This window comes from Crocodylus porosus, unplaced genomic scaffold (assembly GCF_001723895.1).
Source record: "Crocodylus porosus isolate Cpor-Errol unplaced genomic scaffold, CroPor_comp1, whole genome shotgun sequence".
Taxonomy (NCBI): domain Eukaryota; kingdom Metazoa; phylum Chordata; order Crocodylia; family Crocodylidae; genus Crocodylus; species Crocodylus porosus.
In genome coordinates this window covers 9,518,544-9,535,191 of record NW_017728917.1, presented here as the reverse complement: position 1 = coordinate 9,535,191, position 16,648 = coordinate 9,518,544, and the positions used below count along the sequence as shown (strand labels likewise).

At 42.1% G+C, this 16,648-nt stretch overlaps 1 protein-coding gene across 12 annotated transcripts in view; it reads left to right on the top strand.

Moving 5' to 3' along the window:
* The window catches only part of MITF (melanogenesis associated transcription factor), a 120,430-nt gene extending 109,175 nt beyond the window's left edge, over nucleotides 1–11,255 (top strand). For all 12 annotated transcript variants that reach the window (XM_019536661.1, XM_019536664.1, XM_019536663.1 and 9 more), the window contains 3 exons: nucleotides 835–910; nucleotides 3,877–4,024; nucleotides 7,052–11,255. In XM_019536661.1, the coding sequence (XP_019392206.1) occupies nucleotides 835–910; nucleotides 3,877–4,024; nucleotides 7,052–7,453 (626 nt within the window). In that variant the 3' untranslated portion in view covers nucleotides 7,454–11,255. The remainder of the gene's footprint in view (nucleotides 1–834; nucleotides 911–3,876; nucleotides 4,025–7,051) is intronic.
* The last annotated feature ends 5,393 nt before the right edge of the window (nucleotides 11,256–16,648 follow it).

The window sequence follows — 16,648 nt, the reverse complement described above, 5'->3', positions numbered from 1 at the left end:
ACATGGCTAATTAAGAATTGAATTGAATAATATTTTTATTTTTAAAGGTATTTGGGAAGTTGGGCCTTGTGAAGACTTAAGCGTACACTTTCAATAATACTTAATGATAGTATATCCCCATACAAGCCCCCCTGAATTCTGTTGTACTGATGGCTTAAACCAACTTGGAATTCAACCTTCTATCAGAATTAGAAAATGTTTGTTGATTTTTTAAAGTATTTCAAGCTTGTTAGAACATGTGCAAAATTCAAAGGAGTTGCAATTTCAAGTACCAGAACTGAAAATTAGAATTGGGCCAGTGGACTCTTAACAATAAATGCCATACTTGGTTTTACAAAAAAAAATAACCTTGTGGTTTAAGCTTAACTTTTAACAGATGGGCTCATCAATCTCTTCACTTAAAGTAACGATGCATTTACTAACACAAATTCTAAAGGACTGCTCTAGGGTCTTTCTAAAAAGACAAAACTATCTCATCCCTTTACTTATGGACCAGACTTTCCTGGCAGTTTCAGTAGCAACTCTGGATGAAATATAATGCCATCTGGAGCAAGATTTCAGAGCATGACAACATAACTGGAGCATGAGACCAGCCCTCTAAGTTAGTTGTAGAAAACAAAAGGATGTGACAAACTGGACACTCCTCTGGATGAGTCTCTGTCTCACTTATCTGTGTGAAAAGCAGATATATGTTATTTATCGTCTATTGTAGGAATGTTTAATAGCTTAAGTGGTGGTTTTAAAGTGTTGTTATAATTTATCAGTAGAAGGGGCTATGCACTACAAGCAGAAAGCATTCATATTGCTGACTAATATTTGTTTGTTTTCTTAAAGTTGAAAGAAGAAGAAGATTTAATATTAATGACCGCATTAAAGAACTAGGCACTTTGATACCCAAGTCAAATGACCCGTAAGTATGGTAACATTTTATTGCAAATAGCAGTAGGTGTGACTCGTTGGATGTATTGTAGTCATGGTCTGAACTGTAATTTAGCCCTACTGCTCAGTTATTTAATGATCTGTCTTCACAGAAGAGTCTCTTTTTTGTTTATCTGAGGTTGTTATCCAAAGTGAGAGGTTAATAAATGCCACCATGTTGAGTGGTCTTCAGGGTAGCAGGAGAATGGAAAGGTGATGCATCTTCAGGGAAACTCGCTACTTCCCAGTCAGAAAAGAGAGAGTCCATAACTTTATTTCCATTCTCCTTATCTTTTGCTAACTTGCCACAGGTATGCCAGGCCCATGGGCAAAGAGGTATTTGTTAAACGGTCTGTAGCTTTTTTTTTTTTTTAGTAACTTACTCTTGTTTTGTTTTGTTTTTACCTCCACTAGAATGAAAGTGGAAAGAATAGGAAACTAAGCTTGTGCGAAGCAGCAAGTATTCGATTTGGCTTCGGATTTGGCCAGTTCGCAGGGACAGCAATTCGATTCGGTGATATGAATCACTGTCCCAATTCAGTTTTGCCCTGATTTTTGGATTTGGAGATTTGGCTGCCAAATTGGGCCAAATCTCCTCTGAATTGAACAGGTGGTGGCAGGAGTGGTGGTGGTGGGGGCGTGGCAGCGGTGAGTGGGGCCCCGCTACCCCAGCTCCCCCAGTGCCCAGGCACTTAAAAAAAAAAAAAAAAAAAAAAAAAAAAAAAGAAGCAGCCCTGCACTCACCGGCTGCAGCAGCAGCAGTTGGGGCCTCTGGGGGTTCGTGGCAGAGCCCCCCTGTGGAGCGCAGGGTAGCAGGGATCAGTCCCTGCCTGGCACCTGCTTGGCAGCTGTTGCATCGCGTGAGTGCAGAGTTGCTTGGCAGGGATCTGTGTGCTGTTAGGGAGCTGGAGCTGCTAATCAGTTACTGAAGCTTCTCACAGCTCTATAGGAAACGCCCTGCTTCTGGATGTAAGCAAATCCCTAAAGGCCGATTTAGTGCCCCTGAAGCTCGTGTTTAATGTTTCCATTGGTTTCATGGGCATTTGAGGCAGTAACTGATTGGGGTAGGAGAATTTTCTCCTCCTGATGTTAATACATTATTCTTGCTCACCGGAGTTTTGTCTTCCTCCGCAGTTGCTGCTACTAACCACTTTTCAACAGAACACTGGATGAGCCTGACTATATTCTAGATGGAAAATAGTGTTGCTTGTAGGTGCTTTGTCCTTTTAAGGACACCCCCCCCCCCCCAAAAAAAAAAAAAAAAAAAAAAAAACAACAACAACCACAAACAAAAAAACCAAGAAAAGGGAAGCAAGGCTTCTGCTTACCAACTGGTTGGTTGCATGTGTGAACAGTTCTTTGGTCCCCACTGGAGATACCCGAATGTGACATTCACTTGGCCACTGAGCTGACTTGGCTGATGCCTCATGAATACTATTAAGCACTGGAACATAAATCCTAATTCTGATATACCCCCCTGTCCAATACAAGTGAGAGGGAGCTGTAACTATGTAAGGAATACAGATTTCTAGTCATTTGTGCTTGGATATCTAATTTAGTTCTCCATTAGCAGCCCAATGTCATGGTTACTGAGGCTCTGCCCATTCATGCTCGTACCAAAAAGGGAAGATTGCTGATGAGCTTTCATTTTATAAACAATCACGAAGTGGTGAAACTCTGTCAGTTCATGTTTTGTTCTGTTACTGGTATAAATACATTCTTGGCAGAGATGTGGTGATGTAGAGGCAGCTCATTTACTTCCTTTTTGTCATAAAGGATGGGAGATGCAACAACCTTTTCAGTGCCATGTGGTAATTAATAAAGTACATACCTGTTTTGGGCATTATCTAGATAGGCATCTATCAAGTGGTTAGATATATAGACAAAGTGATTTTGCTGTGGTGATTAACACTATATCAATACTTTGAAGTTCTTATGAAAAGCCAGTCTCTCTTCTTACTAACAGCTTCAGAAAAGTGCTGAAACACTTTCTTCCAGTTCTGTTAATTCTTGTTCCACTTGTGTGATGTAGGGCAAATGACACATTTCCTACCCTTCCCAATGGCATCATCAGATGACTGTGGTATTCTGTACCATAGTGTTGGTTCTGTGATTTGCCATTGTGTACATATTATAATAGCTTTAACTATTAATATTAGGGCTAGATCCACCCCCCACATCCAGTGTAATTGGTGCCATCACTGAGAGCAGGGGATATTTCCTAGGGCAACTTCTGTTTCCAGTGTGAAACAAGTCAGGGTGAAATACTTGCAAAAGGACTGTTGTGCTCTTCTTCAGGACACGGGTACTGTGTCACAGCTGGTAGTAGATCTGACTGTACTCCCTAACCAATAGATCACCATAATGCACTGCCTTGGTGGAATTGGTCACTCTAATACCCCACCTGGGTATATTATTGAGGCCACAGGAATTTTGCTAAAGCCTCCTAGACTTTACTTCCCTTGCAGCATGTCCCTGCAACATGGTTCCTTAGGAAATGTGAGTTTAATCGTGTGGTTAAAAGGTCCAAGGTGTGACAAGGAGCACTGGTTATTCAGAGGACATGATGCTTGCTATAAGTGTTGTGCTCTTAGTCGAGCAGCCTTTACTGATGCTATAATTGGGCACTAATGGGCACACCATTCCACATAAGAAACTGGTTGGAAGCAAACTCGCACGCAGCTCCGTGTCCTTCAGTAATGCTGGAATAATGAAATCTCTGAAGCGCTCTGCTTGGGAATGAGTGACCTTCTAGCTCCCCCTAGTGCATTATTGCAAAAGGCTTTATATTTTATATTAAAAGCTTTCAAGAGCCTTGCTCTAATATTGGGAGTGTGGCGTAGTTTTGAGTAGAAACATAGCTCCTCTTGCAGCACTACATTTTTTCCCCGCCCCCTCTTGTAATCTGTGTCCCTTTTACAAAGAGGCTCATGGCTTTTTGTTTTCTTTTCCTTGAAGGGACATGCGCTGGAATAAGGGAACTATTTTGAAAGCGTCGGTGGATTATATCCGCAAACTGCAAAGAGAACAGCAGCGCACAAAAGAACTTGAAAACAGGCAGAAGAAATTGGAACATGCCAACAGGCACCTCTTGCTCAGAATACAGGTTTGCTGATTAAATATGTTCTGAATGATTTAAGATGCATGGCTCGTGTGCACAGTGAAGTGCCATTGTCAGCTGTGTCTAACCCCTTAGACGTCTCCTCTGTCTGGTGTCCCCTCTACCTGGTGCTCTAAGGAGACTCTCCTAGTGGCTGCTGATCACTAGGGCCATTGTAGCAAGACTGAAGTAGGAGTCATGAATGTACATCTCCTGTATCCAGGGACCTAGGCTGTGTTTCCCCTCTGAAGCCTGGAGTCTGCAGGGCTGGGCAGCTTGCTCTCCTCCATTTAAAGGGGCACTCTGCAGGTACACCTTGTTGAGTATCTCTGCCCTGCTTTCTAGCTGATTTTTTTTTTCCAGAGGACAGGATGCTCCATCTACGTGATCTGCATCCAGAGTCCTAATGGTCTAAGTCCTCAACTCAAGGAGGAGTTGGTGAGGGGTAATCCAGTGCCTCTAGTTCTAGAGGTCTCGCCACAAGTCTCATTAATAAGCACATTGATGTAGCAGGGGAGTCGAGGGAAAAAGAAAATGTGCCTGGCTTGGTTTTCTTCTGTAACAGGTCAGCTGCCCAAGCACAGCAGCAAACATCCTTAACAGAGAGGTATATATGTTGGGTTTGACTCTGCTTTCATTTAAGTGCATTAGCAATTTTGTTACAGCTTTGGGATGCTGAAATTAGAGCACAGGAAGGCATGCTTCTGGAAAGCATGATGCCTAGCGGTTTGATCTGTCACAGCCTTGACATAAGTCTAACAGTCTCTCTCATCTCTTTTCATACTTTCTATCAATGCTTGATCCCAGGTGAGTCAGAGTAGTTTAAATAGCACACCCTCCCACAAGCCCAAATAACAGCCAGAAGCTAATAACCTGGAGATGCTTTCCCCTTGGGTTGGTTTGTACCCCTACATAATACAGCGCAATCTTTATCAAAATAGAAAGAGCAGCAAGTCCTTTTTAAAATTTTTCTGCTGTTGATCCCTGGAGGTTTCTGCATTTCCTTTTGGTTCTTTGATGTCCTCTTACAAAACTTTCTTGTTTTCAAGCTAAGGAAATAACAACCACCAGTCTTACTTAGGATTCGGGGCTGCAGCTGAATTGCTCCTGCTGTGTGGAGCTTGGCTCTTGCTGGGCAGGCTCCATCTTTGCATGGCCACACCGCGTATGCCACTCAACTTTTTTTTTCTTTTCTACTGTTGTTTGACCCCTGGATATTCAAGGGTCAGAAAGCCACTCTGAGCTGCTTCCTTGCAGCACAGAGTACAACTGAACCTGCAGTACATGGCACCACAGATGTGTCTGTGGAGCCATATACTGGGTGCATCCAAGATGCCTTTCCATTGACCATGACAGGGATTGGTTCAGGTCCTTTGTGCAGGCAGAACTCAGTGTGTGTTGCATCAAGACTACATGTCCATTTTTTTTTCTTGTTCTGTTATTACCCCAAACTGCATTTCCAACCTGAGGAAGGGTACCTTGTGCCTGAAACCTTGCCTAAAGTCTTTCCTAACTATACAGTTGGTTCAATAAAAGATATCACCCAGGGGGAAAAAACCCTCAACTCTTTTGTGTATTTCCTGAACTCCCATGGCTACAGCGTTGCTTCAACAGTACCATTTTCTTTTTTCATATTTAAATGCCTTGTTTCCTTAGGCATAACACACCCCTCCCTACCCCCCATCTCCAACCTGCCACTACATACTTTGGATTAAAATCGAGGAGATATGTTTATTATTTAAAACAAATTGGTAGTACATTAAGCAGCACACTGATGAAAACCACAGAGGTTTTTCCACCAAAGACAATGAGATCCTGTAGAGACACCTCTGCTCTTCTCCAGACCTGTGATGAACAGCACGACTTCACAACCATCACTGTTTTTTCCCCCTGAGGTTCAGTTTCTGCATAGTGTTGATTCTAATAATACAGAGCAGTAATGGTTTATTTACTGCTTTTGCTAAACCACTACAGTAAAGTGAACAATAAAAATAGATCAGTAACATTATGCTTTTAGCCATAAGTCTAAAAGTAAGATTATCTGTTTTTACCAATTGATGCAATTTATACACGGTGTGCAGTACATGGCATACAATGATTCAAAACTGGATAAAATGAAGCAATGGACAATAAAATAAAACAGAAGAATTCTTCTTGTCCTTTTATTCTTTTTGCAAGTAATGGAAATACACCTAAGGAGTACAAGCCAGGTTCCAGATTGTTAGAGAGAATTTTATGTTCATTATAGCCCAGTATTTAAATTTTGTGTTAATGGAGAGATTAATTTTTTTCTCTTTTTTCTTTAAGGAATAAACAAATCACACTTGTGTTCTATCTCATTCTTCCCACAAGACTCTCTAGAGTCTGAATATGGGATCTGATCCCAGCTGCCCATGACAATGGCAGATCTCATTAGAGTGAATTGTAGTCTAGTAGTGGCCCCTCACTGGTTTTTGTACCACAAATTGGTGGATTTGTAGGCCAAAGGAGTACTTAACCTCAAAAAAGGGGGAGTTTGAGTCTCACTGCTTGCATAGCTGTCTATATGTTGGCAACTTTAATACTTAAAGCCTGAAGTAAGTTATAATAATGTGAGACAGCCTTGTGGTGCTGGCATCGTAACACATTATAGTAGAGCTTTGCCCTGATTATTTTAGGCCCCCCTCCCCCCCCAATCTGAGTATCTGTTGAGAACTTTAATTCATGGTTGGCTTGCAGATGTGCTGCAGGTCTTAATAGTATAGCATGTGAATGCCTTTTGGCACAGGCTAGATACCTGGGAGAGGGTCAAAGGGCCTGGAAAGGAAACCACTCGTTTTAAGCCATTAAAAGAGCATCGTTGAAGTAGTGATCTTGAGTGAAATGAGACAATATCTTGCTGCAAGTGATTTTTTTCTTGGTGATAAGGGAACTGCTGGGATAACATTGTGTTCATCCTTTGGAAATCAATCCTATATATTAGCATTGCCCAATATTTTGCCGGGTCTCCATGTTCAGGGCTGTCTATTTGAATATGCGTTTTCTTCTTCCTAGGAGCTTGAGATGCAGGCTCGAGCACATGGACTTTCCCTTGTTCCATCTACCGGCCTTTGCTCACCTGACATGGTAAATCGGGCCGTCAAACAAGAACCTGTTGTTGACAACTGCAACCAGGATATCATACAGCATCACACAGATCTTTCTTGCACTACTACCCTTGATCTTACTGATGGTACCATCACTTTCAGCGATAACTTAGGAAATGTGACTGACTCTAGCAATGCCTACAACGTTCCCACAAAAATGGGATCCAAACTGGAAGATATCTTGATGGACGACACTCTGTCCCCCGTAGGTGTCACCGACCCACTACTTTCCTCAGTGTCACCTGGCGCTTCAAAGACAAGTAGCAGGCGAAGCAGCATGAGTATGGAAGATACTGACCATACTTGTTAGCAGATGATGCTCAGCACAGTCTTTCATAAACTGCATCATTTCCTGATCAGTAGATGAAATAATTGACCTTTTTAGGTTTTCTTGATTATTTTTTTTTTTTTTCTTTCTTTTCTTTTAATATAAAACTACTTGTGCTTCATCAGTAGCCCAGTATAATATATATATACGATTTCTTTTTTAGGATTTTGTGAACAGACTTGTATATTCTATTTTAAAACTACCAATGCCTCCAAAATATTGTACAACATGTGTACAGTGTCTGTGAACTGGATTCACCGAGAACTTTGAACTGCTGGAATCTACTCGAGCAATAGAATTACAAATCAAGGGGCTGTTTCTATTCAGGGGGGAGTTTAGGTATCAATGTAATGCAGCCTGTTCGCTTGGAAACAATGTAAAGTTTAAAAAAAAAAAAGAAAAAAAAAAAGAGAGAATGTAAAGAAACCAAAAAATGATCCACTCCGTAATCATGTTGTGTTGATTTGATAGTGCTGCCTTAAAGATACAGTGTCCTTCAAAGTTAGTTTAGTCTTTATATCACAACGTGTTTAAAAATATTACTATTCCACTCAAAAGTGTTTAATGCATCTTGATTGTGTTGATTCTGATATCAAATGTTCCTGATTATTGTTGCTAAAAAAAAGGAGAGAGACTGCAGGGAGATGTAATTGTCTCCATTTCTTGGAGTGCTGTTATTTTTACGCTCAACCGAGTGGCTTTTTTTTCTGGTCACGGTTCCTTTTTTTTTTTTTTTTTTTTTTTTCCCCCTGAGGCTTTTATTTTGGAAAAGAGATTTATAACGGTTTATCAACAATAAAGCATGAAGGAGCACTGTATAGCTGGTACACATTTTTTCAGACAAAATTCAATGCATTTTATCAAGGGGGCACATCTTGTTGTACATTTCTAATTGGCTTTACTTTTTTTTTTTTTTTAAATGGCGTTGTATGGTTCATTTTGATTTGCATGGATTCTTCAGTTATCCTCATTTTTGTTTTAAATATATTTGTATTTCATTTGTAGGAATTTTGCCTCTTAATATTGCAACGTTTTTAAAACTCACTGGAAGTTTTCTGCTTTCTTTGCAAACACTTGAAAGGAAGCTTTTATGCAGGGTCCTGTGTTTTAAGAGAGATTTTAAGAATATTTTGTATATTACAGTCTCACATTGGAAATGTTTTTAAACACAGTAAAGGTATAGCACAGATTTAGACTAGGAAACAAAGCACACCTCTGTAGAGAAACTGAACTTGCATATTTATTTTTAGTGATACAGAGAGACTAGTAATATGCTTGAGAACCTGATAACTATGTAGTTAATATGCCCGTTCTAGTAATTGGTGTTTTATTTCAGCAATGTGGCTGGTTTAAAAACAGAGCAAATTACTGTATCTGCAAATAACTGTTACTTGATAACAATGTTATTAATTTTTTTAACATGCAACAATGTTGTAAAAGTAGTTTTGGTGCATTATCTACTCAAGTGTAGTCCTATGCAATACCAGTAGTTATACTTGTATTATATCAAGCCTACTTGTTTTTACAAAGATGGCATATGTGGTGGTGTTACAAGCCAGACGGATTGAATGGATTTCTCTATAGCAGCCTACAATTTAACTTGCAAGTGGCAGAAAAGCATATCTCATTCAGAATGAAGTGCCTTAAATTCTAGTAGTAGTCTTCCTGGACTAGCACTGACTGAAGTGTGACATAGGAGAGAGTTTTGGGGTGATATTTATAGGAAATTGGAGTGTGGCCCGGTGCCTGTGGAGGAAACAAGAACTGCCCGTTCTCCTTGTATGCTACACTGGAAATATTTAAATCAATCAATCATTGGACTTGGAGAGCCAACTTGGCTCTCCACGAGGAAACCTTGAGCATGGCAGTTAGTGTTCAGAAATCAACTGTGAATTTAGTAGTAAGGAAAAATGGAGAACAAAATGTCAGGCATTGCAGTGGCAGGTTCACATGGTTTTTAATCAATGCTGCATCTGTCGCATGAACTTCTGGTTATGAAAAAATCCTTGAAACCACAGCCCAGTCCTGCTTCCATCCAAGTCAGCAGTGTTTTGTTGACGGGGGGGGGACTCTGGCTGGGCTTGCGGTCTGTTCTGCACCTTCTTTTAGGGTTGGGGGTTAAGGGAGCTTGGGGCATTTTTGACGGTCTCCTTTATTTGCTTAGCTCTTCCGGCAGTTTGCTGTGCTATCTCATGTCTGTGCTTGCGCAGCTTGCCGTATATTGGCATCGATGCAATCAATGTTGCTATCTTGGGGGAGGACAGGAGTCAGATTACATTGGCGCCTGTCTTTTTGCATTGTTTTCTAGCCAGCTTGGGGATTGTTTGCTTTCTGAGTTATACCAGGAGTTGGCCCAGAGCACTTTCATCCTATGGGTCCAGCACTCTTCATCCAGCTCTTTATAGTACTCAGCAATGCAGTAGAAACCTCTTTATGTACTGTGTGGCGCTCTGCCCAGCATCTGTGCCATAGTGTAGTGACCATGTGTGCAGTTGCGTGCTCCTCTTGCAACATGTTAATGGTGCCAGATGAAAGAAAGGAGGAAAGAAAGGGCAGTCTGAACAATGATTCATATAATGCAGGGTCACTTGCTTCCCTTGAAATGGAAGAAGTTGAGCAAAGGCAGTAACCACAGCACTGTACAACAGGAAAGGATGCACGTGTTAATGTATGCAGGTTAGTAACCATTAAAGGTAACCATGGTGGTATGTGAGATGGCCAAGCTACTCAAGTGGGAGCTTGGATGAAGGTATGTATGCATGTGTCAAGCTTATCTGATCTCTCTGCTGCCTAGAAGATGCAGTCGCCTACTTGCATGCAGTTTGTAGCTGGTCCTCATACACACTGAAGTCTGGGGATGCTGGAGCTTACCGGGGCTGGATTTTCTTGTTAGAAGATCTGTGGTCTACAGCAACCGGAGCAGGCTGCAGTGCTGCACCTGTATGTTGTGCTCCTCCAAGATAGCAGACCATGCTGAACACAGCACTTCAGTCGATTCCTCTCTTTATGCCAGACTCCTTTAGCAAATGCCACCGCACCCCCCAACTTGAATTTTCTGCATGGAAACATCTGAATGTCCCAGTTTGGTATGTTAGTAACAGTTATGGACGTTTCAGGAATGTCTTAATTTCTGATGTATTTATTCTCTGTACAGCATGTGTATCATGGAGCTTATGGCCTTCAGTGTTTTACATAGAGCGTAACCAGAGTGAATAGACAGGCAGAGTCATTGGCCTGAGGCAGGACATGGCATCAGCAAGATGAATATGGCAGCCCAATGATAGCAATTTGTGCAGATGGTTGACGTGTAGCGACTGTGGCCCGCCTGCCAAAAACTTGGGTCAACCCTGGTTAGCTGGCTGGGGAGTTGGAATACCAAGCAAGCTTCACTTTGCCAAAACCATACAGCAAATGTGATCATTGTTTTTAGTCTATTAAGCAATATTAACTCTACAAAAAGCAAGAAAGGAAGTGAACAAGGAAAAAAAAAAAAAAGCAAAGCACAAAATAATGCACTTACATTTGTTTGACATAAGATGCACTGGGGAGAAGCTGATGTTGATACTAGTATAAAATGACCTGTATTTCTTGAAAAGGTGACATTAATTACTGCCTCTTGCTATGATGCTTGGTACTGTAATGTTGTTATTCACCTGCTGTTGACTACAGCAATAATTCGTGTCTGGTCCATAGCACTGTAAATTATGGATCGATATTAATGTATCCAATGAAATAATTTGAACTGTTGTTCTTGAGAGATGGATTAAAGCATTTTGGTTTTTCACATACTGTGTGTACGCCACGTGTGTTCAGTGTGAGTCGGTCCTGGTTTTGAATGTCTTTTCTTTTAAGGTTCCCAGCAACACATTTCATTCTGTTTTGTGGTTTAGTCAGTGACAGATTTGCCAAAGGTATTTAAGCTTATAATTAAACCTCCTTATGTTTTGCCTGTATTGCAGTAGCACATAGGAGCCCTAGTCGGGGACGAAGGCCCCTTTGTGCTATAAATGCGGGAGTCAAAGAACAGGCTTGTTCCAGCCGTGCCACCTCTGAGCCTACCCAGGCTTTCCCATGAGTGTAGAAAGTTGTTTTCCCAGGCTTCCCCTTCTGCCTGGAGGAATATTCCCCATCAAATATGTCCTCCGAGTTTTCCCTTTTTTAAAATAACAGGTTGCAATTTTTCTTCTATACATTTCAGCACTGGGCAAATGATACACTGTGACTGCTTACAAATTCGGTGCAGTTTGTTTTTAAAAAATCCTGTCTCTGCCATGCCGTCTTCCTGTCCACCCTACCTACCACCTGCTTTTTTGCTTCATTTACCCATAATGGTTTTGTCTTTTGCACCATAGGCTCTTTCGGGTATCAGCTTAAGCCTGTAGTTGATGGCCCCAAACAAGCCTCTGGATGTCACTGCAATATCAGTGATTAATATCACAACCCTTCTTCTACTAACTGATGGAAAACAGTAAAGGGATGCCCAACTGCAAAGGGATATGCTATAAAGAGTCCTGTGCCTAAATATGCAAGAACACTGAACCATTAAGAAAGTTACTGGATTAAGTCTATTAATGGAAATAAACTCGATCTTCTCTTTTTATGTTGTTGCATTTCAGGAAGTCACTTGCTGTTTTACCTAGACTTGCATTTCCCCGGGTTCGTAGTTTTCTGTTTTGTCTTTGCATGTTCTCTCCTTGTTTTGAGTCTGGATCTGTTGGAGATTAAGTCAGACTTTCTAAAGGAAGCTGCTCTGGCATGTTTGAAATGGGTGATGTTACAGGCTATCTTAGCAAGATCTAAATATTCTTCTACTCTGACCTAATTGATAGAAATAAGCCAATCCAGTATAACACCTTAGAGCTGAAATGTTCTGGTTATAGGTAACAGTTTTGCTGCCCTTTCTCTCCTGACTTCAAAGGATTTTGCCTCCAGTAAATTTGGTCCTTCTCTTTTTAAGATTAAGAGAGCAAATATTGGCAGTTTACCAGTGGGGGAAACTGCATCATCAAGATGAAGTTGCTTGCCCAGAGCAAGTCGGTAGGAGACGCGGGAATTGACTGGGTTTCCTGGTTTTCAGTCCAAAGCCTTATAACGAGATCAGTAGTTTTCTCCAAAGATCATTCAACCTGAGCCAAGGAAACGTGGAAGCATTTCTAGATTGGGTTGCCTTTTTGTGAATAGCAATAGAAATACACAACTCTGCAAAGTGAGACTTATTTTGTGTATGCATTACAGCCTTTTCTGGAAGTCTTGGGAAGCTTGAATCTTCATGAAGTAATCCTAGATGGGTGCGTAGCAGTGACAGTAACAGTGGGTTATCGATTGGCATAGTGGTATTTGATTGCAGAAACCAATTTCCTTTCCAAATAATTTAGCATGAACCGATGTGGTCTTGTAACTCACCTGCCAAAGTGGGGCTCAGATTGCATTGAGGTCTAGGTTAAGAATGCGTTTTGACTTGCGTTTCAGTGTTAAATATTTAAAATGCTTAATTTTCTCTAGTGAGCAGTCAAGTAATAATCCATGCCAGCAAATCCAGCCCTTTTCATGAGATGTCCAGCCACTTTTACAAACGGCAAAGGAGGATCTCCTGTCGCAAGAGGTCATGGCTATAATATACAAGTAGAAACCAGTTTCAGGTGAGGGGGATGAACAGTTCTCTTCAAATACCTTTTCCTTCAGGCGATATCTGAAAAGCTGGGTGGGGCTAAGCTTAGGAAAAATTAATTTTACTAGCTGCCAGCTGACAAAAGGTCCTATGAGATGAGTGGCTTAGACCTCGCACCTAAACTTGGTACATGGCTATGAAAACAGGCTCCCATGAGGTTCCTGGGTCTAGGATGATGCTATGGCCCATGCCCCTCTGAAAATTTCTGACTCCGTGCATCCCAGTGCAGATCTGGGCTTGCTTTCTCACTTGCCACCTCTTACTCTATAGGGTGAGGTGGTGACCTCTAAGTCAGACTTGTCCAAACCTGGAGTTGAAAACAGGCACACGCTTCCTCTGCTTCTAGCAGGTGGGGGTAACAGTGCTTTTTCCCCACCAGCTTTTCCCTTGCTGTAATGTGTGCCTGCAGTCTAGACTGCAGGGCTCTGAAATACCTGGCTTTTCAGATACTTCTTGAAGTACGGTCTCTCTTGGTGGTATCCTAGGGTTTCCCGAAGGGCATCCTAGTGCATTGAAACTAATGTTGGAGTCTCTTTGCTGCATACCTTAGTCATAACATAAAAGATGCAGTGTGTTTCTGATCATTGTCTTTTGCCATCTCGTGGACATGTGTGAGAATTGCATCTGCACTCCAAATTGTTAGCTAATTACTGTGCCATGATAGAGCAGGGCGTGTGTTTTTGTATGTGAAGGCAAGAGGGGAATGGACACCAGCTCAGAGTCTCAAATCTGCCACTGAGCTGATGTGTGAACTGAGGCAACTCCTTCCTCTCCACAGGCCTCGGTTCTACTTCCAGCTCCTAGTTTGCCTTTCTTTAGACCAGTGCTTTTCAACCTCTTTTCATTCCCTAAACAATGTTAAATGAGGTGTGGACCCCATTGACTTGTAAGTGTGGTTACTCATATACTTTTGATTGATCGCAGTCCTCCTTCAAAGACCCTTTAGACATAGAGGTCTGCAGGCCATAGATTGAAAACCACTGCTTTAGATCATAAGCTCTTGAGGGAGCAAAGACCCTTAGTACAAGTGTATGTAGATCATCTGCCATTGGAGGTCCTGATCTCTGTTGGGGTGGTCACTACTGCTACTGGAATGAAAAGAACAATTGTGATTATATACCTTTTTCCCTCCCTCAATGTGCCCCAGCCCCCGCCTTCCTGAAGTAGAAAATGCTACCGTAAATCTAGAATAATGGCAGAGATGTCACCAGTGGATGGTGCTCCTTTCTCTGAGATCCACAAGAAATGAGCCAAACCCAGACCTTGGGTTGCCCCTGTGCCCAAAGTGATTTTTCTGGTTTGTATTGCAGTCATGTCTGGCTCCTGCTGGGATCGGGAGCACTGGGGGGGATCCTGTACAAGCATGCAAGAAAAGATGAGACCAAGCGTGCTTGCAACCTATATGAGGAGATGAGCAGACTTGACAGAGGAGGGAAAAGCACAAGGTAATGATTTTTTACAAGTACTCTAATAAGCCGTAGTCATGGCACACTATAACCACCTGGTCCTTGTTGAGATGTGGAATAGCCTCATCCAGTTTTTTCATCTGGCAATTGATTTTTCTGTTTTGCTTAATCTCTAAGCACTATTGTATTCAACACAGCATTTGAGCCCTGTAACCCTTGGAATAACTTCATACGTTGCGCTTGAGGGCTGCAGCTACACCCTGGGTGTAACACACCAGCCGTGGGTCAGCCCAGTCCCATGTCTCAGACCCTGCCTGGAAGATGCTCCAAAACAAAGGAAAGAAACCATTAAAATGTCACTGGCTCTGTTCTGGCCTCACACCACGATGTACTAAGAAGTATGCCTCGGAGGGAAGAATCAGGTTTTTCCATGCGATTCCCAATGGAGAATCCAAAAAACTACAATTTGGGACAACCGTTTTAAGAGACCTGCAGGAGACTTGGACGGGGTGGGGCAGCACAAGAAGGAACAGCTTGACTAGGGCAATGAGACCATTAGAGGTGGGTCTGAACTAACATCCCACTCCATTTAGCTTTTGGGGGTTGTCTGTCAGGCTGAGAACTTCATTCATTTTCTGGTGGGGAAAACAGATGGCAAAAGACCAATGATAGATTTGAGAACAAAGACTCTTCGTGGACAGCGAGAACTGTGTCTCAACAGTCCTTAAGAGTGTGCATTGCTAGCAAAGGGATGATTGGCTTTGAGGGCTGACTATACATATTGGGACACTGTGTCCAGGAAAATTCAAGCAATGAAGGTTGGTTATTGTGATGGGCTAAGGCATCATGTTATTTTAATGTTAATACCATTTTCTGGGAAACCCACTGATCAGTGTGCTGTTTCCAGGGACATTGCTATTTTTGGTAATGCTTAGACCCCTGTGTAGCGGATCAGGCCATATTGTACGAGATGATCTTCAAGCAATGTAGAGAAGATCCCTGCCTCTGTTCTCAGAGTAAGGTCCTGGACAAATGAACACATTGCAGCACATTGAAAGGGAGCAGTCTTACCAGGCATCAAGTGGTCTGTGGCTACTGCCGTGTGCTCCCTCTTTATCACAGGGTAGGTGAAAGTAATGTAATCTTGTTTTATTGAAAGCTAAGCCCGCAGAGTTTAGCTTTCACTTACTGCAAAGTAAGAGCAGGCATGTAGCGTGAACTGGAGAACACAGCAAACCACCTTCTTGTAACACTGTGTAATTCATAGGTTTGTCTCTAACATATGGCTCGTCTTCACTGCTAAAGTCAGGCATGTCTTGCTGTGGGATAACTAACATGGCTATATTTGTCTATGAAACTGTAAGTAGAAACCTAGAATCATCATAAAAAATGAAGGTTGAAGGGACCTCAGGAGGTCGCATCTAGTCCAAGCAGGACCAGCCCCAACTACATCATCGAGCCAAGGCTTTGTCTAGCCGGGTCTTAAAAACCTCCAAGGATGGAGATTCTGTAATGTGAATAAGGCAAGGTCAGTTAGAAAGGAGGTTAGAGTGCTGGTCTTGCCTCGCCACTCTGCCATCAGCAGAACAATTGCTTTGTTTCTACTTCAGGGTTTTGGAGTAGGACAGCTCTGGGTTTATCTTGCTCGAAGAAAGACGCTCTTTTCAGCAGGGAAGAGAGCCGAAGCAGACAACAGCCCTCCTGTCCGGCTACAACCAGGGACTTCCCATTTCCTCTTCGGTGAGAGGGCATTGACAGTTCATTCGAGAGGGCCGATGTCGAAAAACACGCAGGCTTGCAAACTTCATTGCAGCATGCCGAGCTTTAATGAAGGTCCATTTTCCTTGGGCAGGCTTAGATCTGTACTCCCATGTTTATTATTTCTATTGCAAGCCGGCGCTTTCAGGAATCCTATAACAAATGCATAACTAACGTGACATCCACACGCAACATTACATTAGTTCCATACGATCAGTTCCATTCGGATGAAGACTGAGTGAATTCATGTTGCTCTAATGTGAGCCAGGATTTAATACCATAATTTGCAAGTAGTTTTGTCTGAATGTAGCATGTAATTTACATCAGCGGTCGTGGCTTTAAGAC